Source organism: Pygocentrus nattereri, chromosome 4 (genome assembly GCF_015220715.1).
Source record: "Pygocentrus nattereri isolate fPygNat1 chromosome 4, fPygNat1.pri, whole genome shotgun sequence".
NCBI classification, from domain to species: Eukaryota; Metazoa; Chordata; class Actinopteri; order Characiformes; family Serrasalmidae; genus Pygocentrus; species Pygocentrus nattereri.
Window position 1 is genome coordinate 10,677,924 of NC_051214.1, and position 13,212 is coordinate 10,691,135.

Sequence of the window (13,212 nt, forward strand, 5' to 3'; positions counted from 1 at the left end):
AGTATGGCCAGAGACATGTTTTTTATTGACTTACTCAGACTCTTCCATTTATTGTTAAACCTATCATTGTCTTTAAATATGTATAATGCTGTTGTAAATTGAGAAAAATTAGTTTGTTGCCCTGAAGCAACATCGTGCAGTAGGGGGTTAAGTTGTAACAGACACATACATATTGTGTAGAAATATTATGTCTTGTTTTATGTACTGTCTTTACATTGCTTTTTAAAAGTACCTGGCACTTGGATAATTATTCAGACATTGCTTATTTTAAGCTTACGTGTGTGACATGACTTTGATTTTTAATGCATGCCCATATTTTTCAATTTTTTACTCCTAATAATTATGCAATTATAAGATATTTTAATATGTTCTCTATTAGCCTTTGAGTATTTCAGTGTAATTGAGTTAGACTGTCTTGGTACTTCATCATGTTACCCAAGATAATTACCTGGTATTCAGACTTACCTGGTTAATACCTTGGACTTAAGGGACTGTGAAAGAAAGCATTTGCAAGATTTTTAAATTAGAGAACATTCTTTAATTTTTTGGCAGCCCTAAAAGTTTAATTATTCTCTGTGGGTCAAGAGATTTTTTTAATGAAAGGACCCTAAATCTCCAGTGCAAATAATTTGTAATCCCCCACCAGACAGTCTTTTTAGCAAAGATGTTCATGCATACAGAATTTTCCATTAATTCACCTCAACAAGTGAAACCACACTTGCCGCCTTCTAACTGCTAATCATTTATTCCATTCTCACAAACGTTTTAGAGTCTTTAAAGGGAGCAGAGGGTCTCATTAAACCCAGCCGTTGGAAGCCGAGCCCCTCAGGTTCAGTATGACGGAAGTGCTAGCCTTGTTTGACTGGGGCGGGTTCAGAACCAGACACGTCAATGTTGCAAGCCGTGTTTGGAAAAAAATGTCCGTTCCTCTGGGCTTTGAGAGTGTTGAATTAGGCATGAAAGACGCCTGAAGCATCAGGACCGCTGACTGGAATATCAATCCGCTGCCCTCTCTCTGTCTCCCTCTGCTTTTTAACGATTGCACTTGAAGCTTGGAGATCAATGGAGTTTCTTTTCTTAAGAACGAGGAGGAAAAAATAAGACACCCAGTTTGGAAGGGAGGTCCTGAATTCACTCACAGGTGGAATGTGCATAGGTGTGGAATAAAAATGAGATTATTATTGTGCCTGAAGTGCTGAGAGAAGTTTACAGGTAGCCAGTTGGAGACTATACAGTTGAGCAGCTCTCTTGCTGTACCATCCATTGCATTATGATCTGAAAGTGGCGTACAAATTTTTCAAGACAGATATGCTCTTCTGTGTTCACTCAGCAGATTGTTGCTGCAGCTGTGGCTACAGATATTAAATTCTCTCTGTCTCTGCCTTGTTCTCTTTCTTCTGTCGCTGGAGACTTTTGTTTAGTCACTCTTGCATCAGTTTTCGGTCATCTATGATGTTCAACCCCTTTAGACTTTGCCACTGTGAACTGCATTGCAAAGCAATGCCTTTCCCAAACATATCGCACAACAAGGCAACCACTCTTCTTTCTGGGCGTTTGCTTGGTTGTTTAGGGAACTGAAGTGTTTCCTCAAGCTGCCAGAGGGATGAGCCTGTGCTGGTTGTAGGAGTCTACTGGGATGTCATAGTGTGACTGGCTTTGGGAGTTTCCACCTCCATGCTGCTCTACTCCAATAACTAGAGACTCTCAGGAAGAAGGCCCCAGTGGCATGCCAAAAGATGATGCCCACCTTGGGTTTTGAATTATGTAAACTGCGGTGCAAGGAAGCACCAGCGGCAAAGAGTGCATCAATTGATTGTCCTTTTACCACCTTCATGGATTTTCAAACCTTTAGGAGGTGTTAAATTTCCACTTTGCCTTATGCTAAAGCAGCTTTGGTGTGGTGTTTTACATTGGCCTTTGTCTTCAACTGTCAGTCTTCTCATAATTACTATAATCTTGAAGCTAATCATCTTTCTTTTTGTTGAGACTCGGTTAAAGTGCAAGTTGGGCCCTGAGGTTGTGACTTAATGACTTAATTATGCATTTGTCTCTAATTTTCCTCAGTCACAGACATTGAGCCTTAATTTGCAGCCAGTCCCCTCAGATTCTCTTCAGAATTGCTGCAAGGACAGACTTTTGATATGAGTCTTAACTGATTCTAAATACTGGCTGCAGCTGTGACTAACCTATCTAACATGAAGGCTTAGACTTCTTTAAAGTGTTCTTAAATGCCTCATTTTGTTATAATAGATTACTATAATAGATTATTTCACCATCTACCATGATGGGAGGGTGAAGTGACTTCCTCTTAGACAACCTCTTAGTACTTGTTGTTTGTGAAGCACTTTGTAGCTGTGCTTAGAAAAGTGCTATATAAATAAATGTTTACTTACTTACTTACTTACTTACTTACTTACAACCGAAGCCAGCCAAAACACCTTCTCAAACTCCTGCTAACATAACATCATTGGACAGCTCAATGCATTTGGAAGAGAATGCTAACTGGCAGTTCTCCTTTATAAGCTAACAGACAATGCTCATGCATTGGCTAGCATTGGGCTGAGTGATGGGGAAGATGGGGGTCATCCTATCCACCCAGAGGGAGTGAGGACAATTATGTTTTCTTGGACTCCTGGACACTGATAGCTATGGCATCAACAGGGATTGAACTTGCAATATTCTGGCCAATGGGGCCAACGATTTAAGGTCATAACTTGGAGACAGCGAGGCCAATTATGCTTTCTTGGACTCCCTACCACAGGTAGGTATGGCGTCGCCAGAGATTGGACTTTCTGACAGCGGGCCAGCAAACATGGTTGCGCCTGTTGTGGGCCCAAGAAGTATTGAATTTAGATTCCAAGCATCACTTTTTTTATTGTTTAGAACAAGTGTTTAAAAAAAAAAAAAGAAACGCGTTATGGGTTGACAGTTAGTTCCTTGAAGTTACGACCTCCTTTTTTGTCTTCCCGTTAGTTTGTGTTTTCTCTGCATCCGCACGTCATCTTGATGGACTGATTGGGGCTTGGGAACGCTGAGGGAACAGTTATTAAGTTGTCGCATGTGTGGAGGGATTTTGATAGATTTATCCAGACCCAGCCTAATGCATTTGTTTCTAAGTAAGAGGGCTTGTCATCTCTGAAGTTAAATTAATGAGCTGTTTGTTTGGGCTGCATTATTTACTTAACATTCTGTCAGCCTTTCAGCACTTTCACTATGTGTGTGTGTAGGTGTATGTAGGGCGGTTATAAGTTTTCAGACTATGAAATGAACTCTTGATTGTTTGAGTAATGTTTGGAAAGCATCTTCTGGTGGATTTCACAAATGAAATGCTGTTGTGTACAGTACAAATGAATCTATATTGAACTGAACAGAACGTCCTGGTATTTTGCATGCCGTCTCCCGTCTTGTCCTTTTTTTCGTACATTCTGTATGCATTCCACATCACTCTAAATTGTGTCTCTTTTTAATGTAGCTTTCGGTCTGAAATGTAATAGTTCCTTTATAAATGCACACGCTGTTGGATGTGTGAAATGTGACTAGAATATAACATGAAATTCATTTTTATAGTGTGACTCAGACACCCTTTTTAAAGCATTCAGATTATGGTTTGTGTGTGTGTGTCTGTACTTTTATTTTGTCTTCACTTGTTCTCAGGGTTTAGAATTCTTTCAATCATTGTCACATTCAAAGTAAGATGAATATTTTGCACTTTCTACAAAAAGAAAAGCATTCCTCTTTCCCCTTCGAAATAGAAAAGAGTGAGATTGGCTCTAAAATCGCATAAAATATACCCCAACCTTGATGGAGGTCCTAGTGTGGTTTCATAGCCTCCGCTGCAGGGGCTGCCAAGGCTGCTCCACAACTACGGTAATGAGCAGGACTTACTTGCTGTAAGTGGTATAAGCAGTGGCTTAGGGCACGAGCCACCAAGGGATCCCACAAGAATTGTTTTTTGAACAATTGTTACCATTCTTCAGGTAGATGCTGTGGGCACTCCTATGGTTTGAAAAAAAAAAGCAGAGAATACAACTTGAAAGGTGTCCAAGCAAAGATCATACATCTGGTGCTTGCACATAAATTAATGATGAGAAGTGGAGTCAATCAGCATGCAGGTTGTCGCTTAGGCATTTACATTTATGGCATTTGGCAGACGCTCTTATCCAGAACAACTTACAATTTGATCATTTTTACAGCGGTATGCAAAGGTGGTGTTAGGAGTCTTGCCCAAGGACTCTTATTGGTATAGTGTAGGGTGCTTGCCCAGGTGTGGGCAGTCTACAACCACAGAGGTGTTACCCACTACGCTATACCATACATAGGCCCCCGCAAATCTTTGGAAAGGGTGTATAAAGCGTAGAACCTGCCTGATCCCTTTGCCTTGATTCAGGCTCTTTAATCTTTTAGAGCTGTTGATGAAATTATCTTTTTGGGTATTATCCCAGGTGTAATGAACCTCACAGAGAGATCTAAGCAGTGGCGGCAGGGAGACTGGACGAATTCTTAAATGCCAGCATTAAATCAGCACTGACTTTTTCCACTGGGTGTTTTGACATTTGAGCAGAGTGCAGACTTGAATGGTGTTCTTGAGTCAACTATACTGCTAATACTGAGGAAGTGGATTTAACCTTTGTAGGCTGGAAAGTTATGTTGCTGAATGCTTGAGAAGAGAAAGAGGGAGATTTTTACGCGTCATGTACTAAAAAACTTTGTTCAGCTGTCGTGATATTACTATTAAGTCTCACTATGAAAATGTCAGGAGAAATTGGAGTAGCAAAGGTATTATCCACACTGGCCCAGGCCTTTTTTAATTTCCTATGTTTTTATTACAGCTCATCAGTCTTAGCAGGAGGTTCAGGGGAACCATTAGTCTCTTATCTCACAGTAAAACACGGTCTCTGTGGAAACCATTGTAGCATCATTAATCAACCTTACGAGCAAGGGGTGCTCGCTGTAGAAGATGACTTTCTACTTGTTTTTTTAACAACCGTACAACCGATCCTTGGTTGTTTCACATTTCCTTGCTCCTGCGCAAGCTTGAAGGGTCTTCACTTTGCCATAGTCACCTATAAAATAAGCCACATTTGTGGTTAATGAAAAGTAACTGTTGCGGCTTATAGAACTGACCAGAACTAGAGTCTGTGAAGGCACGTGAAGTGTCCAAAGCATCATGCACAAACCACTTTTATCTCCAACCAGATAGGAGCTGATCCTTGCTGAGCATAGCTACCCCACCTGAATAGCACCACAGCGGCCTCTCTGTCCCAGCTAGCCGCCTCCTCTCTCCATGCTGTGTGCTGTCAGCGTTTGAGTGGCAGCTTTTTGTTCTGTCTTCTTAGGAGCCACCAGCTGGGGCTCTTTTGTTTCAGGAGTAAATCAGGTCTGTCTAACAAGGGGTCTCACATGCTGATGAAATTGATGAAATGAGAGCTGACCAGGTTCTGTGAAGTGTGTGATAGGTGATTGTTATCATGGCTCCTGCTGTGAATGCTGTCTCTGTTATGATTCTGCATTAAAGCTTTGTTCTTTAATGCATGCAAAACAAGACCTTTCTAGCAGAGGGTCACTATCAAGTGTTTGAAAAGCTTATGACCATCAAAATCTTTGCTGAAGAGCATCACTGCTATGGCTTGTAGAGATGGGATGGCACAATACCACTTTTTCTTTTCCAGTACTGGAACCGTGAGTGTCAGCCAATACCCATCCGATGTTATAATATGAAATGCTTTACGTATTTATATATTTGGACACATTGCTCAAATCAAGCACTCTACAATCTCAAAAAGGGCACAAACACAATAGTGTGGCACCTTTGAAGGTATGTCTTCAGTACCATTGGCAAGGGAACAGGATTGTAACATATTCCATTGGAATTCTTTTTTTTTTTTTTGTCCTTTCTTGACTTCAGGCTATTTATTTTATTTTTCTATTTAACGTTAAAGTTAAAAATGTACCCTTTCCCCAGGGAGGTGAATGTAATGTAGCTTTGATAAACTTACATAATTCCATGGACCATTAAGTACCATGCTGTATCAGAGGGTACATTTATGTTGTTTGTACCTTGGCGGGGGGGATATACCCATGTACCTTATACCACTACATATACCACCAAGCATACCAAGGTATACCCACCATTACTGTTACCACATGATGTTGCATGTGGTTACTGATCTTTTAAGGTGACTTTACTTTACTTTGTTTACATTTTTACCGTGCTACAAGCAGTTCTGTGCTATTTAATTTTTTCAGCCCAGTGCCTGTACCCAGTATTGGTTTGGAGCCATTTCTACAATGGCAGAATATGTAAAGGGAACACACTCAGTTGTCAGATTATTAGGTATATACCTAGTAGCACATTGCATCAGATTCTGCATGAGGCTCAATATGTTGTGTAGAATTTTTTTTACCCTGTGGAAACGATAGTACAAACAGTCTTGCTGTGCACAGCCCTTTCCATCCCATTCCAAAGATGCACAACACGGTTGAGGTCTGGGGGCTGTGCAGGGCACTGAAGCATTGAAAACCTGCTGTCATGTTCCTGTAACCATAGTGCATTATCTTGCTGAACGCATCCGAGTGTGGACAAACTATAGCCATGAAGGGATGAACTGAAACCACATTACGTAATTGCAGATAGACTTAGGTGCTTCTGATGTTGTATAACAAAATTCAGGCTTCAGGATGTTTACTGCTACTGGTTTTATGCTAAGTAGCATATTTGGTCACACATTATTTGGATGGTCCCCTATAGATGCTCTACAGCTACTTAAATCATTAACAAACGTTCTGTTGATCTTCTGTTGATTATTGACAACAGTATGGATGGTTAGGCTTAGGGTTAGGAATAGATGTAGATTTTGCCTTGAGGTTAAGGTGAGGGTTAGGTTTAGGGTTAGGGATAGATTTAATAAACTCTTTCACACTGAACTTCAAGTTCAGTTGAATTTATTGGGTATTTAGTTGAATGTCATTAAGGCAGACTGAGCATTTCCAAAGCATCTATAGTGAGCCATCTAAGTTTCATTCAGCTTCAAGTTCAGTGGCATTTAATGACTATCTACAGTGGACTATCCAAATAAAGTGTTACCGCATATTTTTGTCCAGTGATACTAGATTCAAAAACAAAAACTGAGAGCTGACACAGCTTTGAATGAATACCAAGCATTTTATTTTCATTTTGGATAAAATAACTCAAACATAAGCTATGTTGCATCATCGACGGTACCCAGACCAGTTCAAACTGGTGCATTTCGTGTACATTGATGGAAGCAACACATCCAAGACCATCACATCTTTCTACTTCTTGTGACTGAGAATTTTAAATGGAGTTTGACTCTGCAGTGACATTTTGACTCACTCACCAGCCTCAGCGTTACAGTCTGCTGTTCTTGTCCTTGCTGAGATTGGATGCCCTTGTGGAAGAGAAGCTGTGAGAAGGGCGAAGGCCTCTTTCAGCAAGCAGCGTCTGCTTTTCTGAACTTTGACCTTTCCTCGGTCACATCCACACCGACTTCCTTGCTGGCCAGTTCATTCACACACGGCTGCATATCTAACCTCTTAATTTAGCGACAAGAAAAAGAGTGTGAGAAAGAGAGGAACCCCCCTGCTGTTGTTGCAGAATGATTCAGTGCATCTCAGGACTGAACACCTACACACAAACTTACCTATGCTGGACAGAAATAAACACTTGGTGCACTCTGGTACCAAAGGTGCCTCCAGAGTTTCTTATGCTTATGCAGTTATGTTTAAGGTATTTAATGGACATGCGTATCCAGAGCAACTTACAGAAGTGCTTTGTTGTTCAGAAAATGTATTATTGGCTACTACAAATAGGCTGGAGTCCACAGTGCCCTTGAGCTAAGATGCTGCTAAAAACAAGAGTTATTGCTGACACTTAGAAACAAAAACACACAATACCTGCTACCAAGACGGTAATAAAACGTTATATATGTGCAATATAATACATTTTTACAAGTTCATTCTCAGCTTCGTAGGCAGGGTTTTAAATCTGATGCAGGCAGCTACAGGAAGCCAGTAAAGGGAAAGTAGCTCCAGAGTCATATAAGTGAACTTGAAGCCGAATTATATTGCTGTGCCTGCATATCTGCGAAACATCTGCGGGCATTGTGCACAGTCGTTCTGAGTGTCTGCCAGTATAGTTATGTAATATGATCATGCATACTAGGGGGTAATGTCCAATGAGGAATATACATAAAATAAAGATGGAAGTCTTACCAAAAATTAATATTAACTACACTTTTTTTTGTTATATTTAGGAAAATGGATCACGTAAGTGTTTGTATGGTTAAGCTTTTTCTGTCAGCCAAGAGCGTTTTTTTCTCAGAAACTTTTTTTGTGCTAGTTCTGGTTTGGGTCAATTTGTGTCCCACCCCCATTGCGATCAGAGAACCAGATCTGCGAGCCTCTACGAGTTGCACTTGTCTTGACACAGATAAGTGTATGTGCGTATTCAATAAAGTACAACCTTTACACTCTCACAATTAAAGGTATGAAACCGTCACTTGGGGAGTACCGTCACTGGAGTGGTACTCTCAAGGGTACATCTCAGTACCTGTGATCAGGAAACATAATTGTACCATAATCATCCATTAAAAAATATATTTTCTAAATGGTATGGAATCCACATACCCTGTCTTGTCTCCAGGCTTAAGGTTATGAAACGGCTCAAATATGTACTTTTCACCCGGATGTTCGGAAAACTTATTTAAAGTGCACAATTGGACATTAAATTCACTGTTGTATCTTCGAAGGAACATTTACACTGTTTGGACCTTGATGGATGAAAAATGTCCATGCACAGAACCTTTATTTCTAACAGTGTAGGAAGATGGAAACCTTCTTGCTACATTCTGAATCAGCTGTAAAGACCTGATGACGTATAGTTAGACCAGCAGAGAGTCAAGCCTTGAGATGATGAGACTGGACAAGAACCTGGGTGGCCTCTCTAGAGAGAGAAAGGGTTGAATCTTCCGGAGGTTGTGTACAAGAAACCTGCATGGCCAAATCAGGTTTGCAACATGTGGATTTTCGTCATCTTAGGAAGCAAATCAGTATTTATAGAAGCATTTTTATTGTGGTTAAATGCTACTTTTTATTGTGATAGTTGTTGTTTTATATGAAGAAAGCTATAGTTGTGTTGTTTTGTCCCAGCATGGCTGTCTTTGTGGAGATGTTTGAATTGTTTTCACAGCAAAGGCTTCTCGCCCCTCATTGCTTGCTCGCAGCTCAATAAAGAGTATCAGCCTTTAACAGCCGAACAACAGATTAATATATGTTAATTAAAAATATCTGGGTCATTTCCATTCTGCTGGATGAAAGACCTGCAGAAAGCAGCTGAAGGGCATAATTGGATAACAGCAGGCTTATCATGGGAAATCAGCTAATTTTGTTCAACATAAAGTTAATCTGTTATAAAAAAGTACAACTTGATTTACTGCATGTCCTTGATAGAGTTCTTTCCACATTCCTTGTTAGATTTCAGGCATTGTGCAGCCTGAGGTTGCATGCAACTGTGGGTGTACAGTGTGTGTCTGTATGTATTCGTTAGCTTGTGTTGTGAAGCAGCTGAACTGTCTTTCCCTCTGGGCTGATAGCCTTGATCGAGGCCGCTCCGCTTTAAGCTTTTGCTTGGCACACAGGAGGGAAGAAAAACAGTTACTCTTCTTTTTATAAACCATCCAGAACATTCTCTCCCTTTCCTGTTCATAAACCATCCAGAACATTCTCTTGCTTTGAGCTTCAAGAGCTGTTCGGCCCATCAAGCCACATTGGTTTAAATGCTTGGCTTTGTTGTGAGGAGAACATTCAAGTGTGTTCTGTTACAAAGGACTCAAGTCAATAGCTGCATGTTCACGGCAAGGTCTCAGACAGCCTACGCTGAGAGCTGAAGCGTGGGTGAGACAGCGGTTCGAGTCTGGTCCAATCAGAGAGCTTGCGCTGAGCAGAAGTCTCTTGTCTTCTGATTTAGGATGAGCTTCTTTTATCAAGTTCCATTTTATGAGGGCTACAGAAACAGAGCTTGAATCAGCAAGAAGATACACGTTATAGCCAAAAGTATATGAAAACCTAACCATCTCATCTGTACTGATCAGCCATAACATTAAACAACCATCTTGTTTCTACGCTTATTGTCCATTTATCACCTTCACTTACCATATAGGTTCACCTTGTAGTTCTACAATTACAGACTGTAGTCCATCAGTTTCTCTGCATACTTTGTTTTCCCCTTGTTATCAGTGGTCAGGACCCCCACAGGATGACCGCAGAGCAGGTATTATTAAGGTGGTGGATCATTTCCAGCACTGCGATAACACTGACGTGGTGGTGGTGTGTTAGTGTGTGTTTCGCTATTATGAGTGGATCAGACACAGCAGTGCTGCTGGACTTTTAAACACTGTTTCCACTCACTGTCCACTCTATTTGACACACATATCTTGTTGGTCCCCTTTGTAGGTGTAAAGTCAGAAAAAGTAGCTCATCTGTTGTTGCACAGTTTGTGTTAGTCAGCCTCTAGTCCTACATCAGTGGTCGTGGGGCACTGGTGTTTGAATACTTTTGGATGGTGGGTAATCCTCTGTCCAGCAGTAACACTGAGGTGTTTCAAACTCCGGCAGCATGGTGTACATGAGCTTGTTGGACCTCCGTTTGCGACTATAACAGACTCCGCTCTGGGAAGGCTTTCCACAAGATTTTGGAGTGTGTCTGTGACCGTTTGTGACCTTACAGTCAGAAGAGCACTTGTATGGTCAGGCATTGGTGTTGGAGGAGGAGGCCTGGCTCACAATCGATGTTGCAGTTCATCCCAAAGGTGTTCAGTGGGGTAGAGGTTAGAGCTCTATGCAGGCCAATGGAGTTCTTCCACACCACACAGTTATCCTGGAAGAGGAAATGGTGTTCCCCAAACTTTTGCCACAAAGGTGGAAGCATATAATTGTGTAAAATGTCATTAGCTGGATTAGTTGTGCCTGGGGAGGTGCTGTAATTTGAGTGATCCATGATTTTAATCCAGTAATCTAGTTTTTACTAGTCTGTTAAGGAATAATTAAAACTACTTCCTATAATCAGGCAAACTTGGAGCTCCCTCACTAACAGTAGTCCTAGCTAAAGGTACTGAAGACTTGCAGTGACCCCCAAGTGACAGTTCACCACCTTTTTTCAGAGGGTGTAGGTAGTTCTTGGCACTAATAGAAGCAAACATGTATGCATCAGAGTGTTTGCATGCCCACCAAGTATCTGTCTAATCAAAAGACACCCGCCTCTTCTGCTGTTGCAATATTAAACCAAACGAACCAAATAAAAAAGATGCAGTATCGCAAAAGCTTGTAGCAAACAAACTTGGTGTGAAAACAGCCTGATTCCTGTATTTGCACACAGTAAGGCTTACTCATCAGTGCTCACAGCCTACTTTGTGAGTATAGATTTTTCTTCGCATAACATAAAGGTCTGCTTTCTCACAGCTCAGTCGATTCTCCTTTTTATCTATCATAACAAAGCTGTAGGTGCCCTTACGGTCACAGAAAGATAGGATCCTTGACCACAGAGAAATGTTTGATTATCCAGTATGATAAACTTTATCTCTCGTAGTAATGCTTTTAGCTTACCGCTGTCCAGGTTGCATTTTCTGATGCTTTAGCATGCTTGTACCCCAGAGGTGGTAGCATTGGCTTTTACGAGAAGTGAAACTTGGGCCTTTTTGGTGGGGATTTGCCGTTGATAACCACGTTGTTCCTTACTGTCATGCTGTCAGGTGACTAATCAAGTTGTATTAAAGTTTATAATAACAGTGCTGCCTTGTGAAATTCTAACAGGACGCAGCCTGCAAATAGCAATTTTGCTGTCATTTATGCAACTCACGTGCACTGGATCCACACAACAGGCATATTTTACCCATCCCAAAAGCATTTAAGGCCACTGTTGTGGTGTCGTCCACCTCCCTCAACGTTGCCTTATTGGGCCTGAACAATGTAGTTGGCCTGCCAATCTGCCATAATACTAAATGTTGGCTAATACCATCATGCCTCACTACAGGAAAGGCCATCTTCTTACTAGAATCTCTGCTTAACTAGGCCCTGCGCTGTATCTCACTGTGCTCATATGCTTTATTTTTGTGCAAATGAACATCTGCTTTCGCACTGCAGTTCATAAGACGGCTAACTCCTTCACTGATCTCACAGTTGCGCGCTTAATTATACCGCAGCCTGTCTGAGATGATCAAACAGCGAACCGTGCTCCATATTTCATGCTAAATTGGACTACATTGAGTTTTTAGTATTTGCGCTAATTTGATCTCTGTTTTGAGTTTAAATGTTTTCACGTTTACTTCATGGGTGAGGAGCCGTCGCCACTTGGTTCACTGTAATGTTCCAGCCTCTGTGTTTTATCTGCTTCCTCTCATGTATGTTTCACCTACTCCACCCCTCTGTCAGTTGCTCTCTCTCTCTCTCTCTCTCTCCCTCTCTCTATCCATCCCTTTCCCTCAATCGCTCTTCCTCTCTCCCACCCTCTTTCTCTCTTCCCCTCCCTCCTTTTTTCCTTGTCTGCTCTCATCTGTTGCGGAGCACTTTCAACATTTTTGTCTCTCTTTCTCTTGCAGCTCCTAGAGGGCAGTTTCACCTCCCAGGTCAGTCATGAAGTGGACGGCCTTATCTTCCAGCCCATCGGGGTGAGTAGAGCTCAGCTTGTTCATCCAGTATACATATGCATAATCACACACAAACACAGCTACTCATAGAGTTAATAATACTCAAGCTGTCTAACTCAAAGGCAAAAAAGGCAGGATTTACTCAGTTGTCCCCTTACACCAACTGTGGATAATCAGCCCAGACATGTTTGGTGTTCTAATAGGGGTGTAGAATTATAAAATAATCTCAACTTAATCTGCTTATGTGGTTTATGCCAATGCCTTATTGTACAGCTGTAAAAAGAACAATATTATGTCACTTAAAACAGTTAATTATATTAAAAATATGTCGGTTGTGACAGCAATCACATCTTCTATCATGAATTTAGTTCATTTTTAGTAATACTTTCATTTTACACATTTGCCAAAACATTTAAATGACCCCCAAGACTTCTGGAATAGTATTCTGTGGACTGATGAGTGAAAGGTGGAACTTTTTGGAAGACAGGCCCTGTTACATCTGGCGTAAATCAAACATCACATATGTCCACCATAAGATCATCATATCAACAGTC

At 41.1% G+C, this 13,212-nt stretch overlaps 1 protein-coding gene across 1 annotated transcript in view; it reads left to right on the forward strand.

The window, feature by feature from the left end:
• The window catches only part of rngtt (RNA guanylyltransferase and 5'-phosphatase), a 211,863-nt gene that overhangs the window by 119,932 nt on the left and 78,719 nt on the right, over positions 1–13,212 (forward strand). The window contains exon 12 of the mRNA XM_017697713.2: positions 12,611–12,679. Coding sequence (XP_017553202.1) covers positions 12,611–12,679 — 69 coding nt within the window. The remainder of the gene's footprint in view (positions 1–12,610; positions 12,680–13,212) is intronic.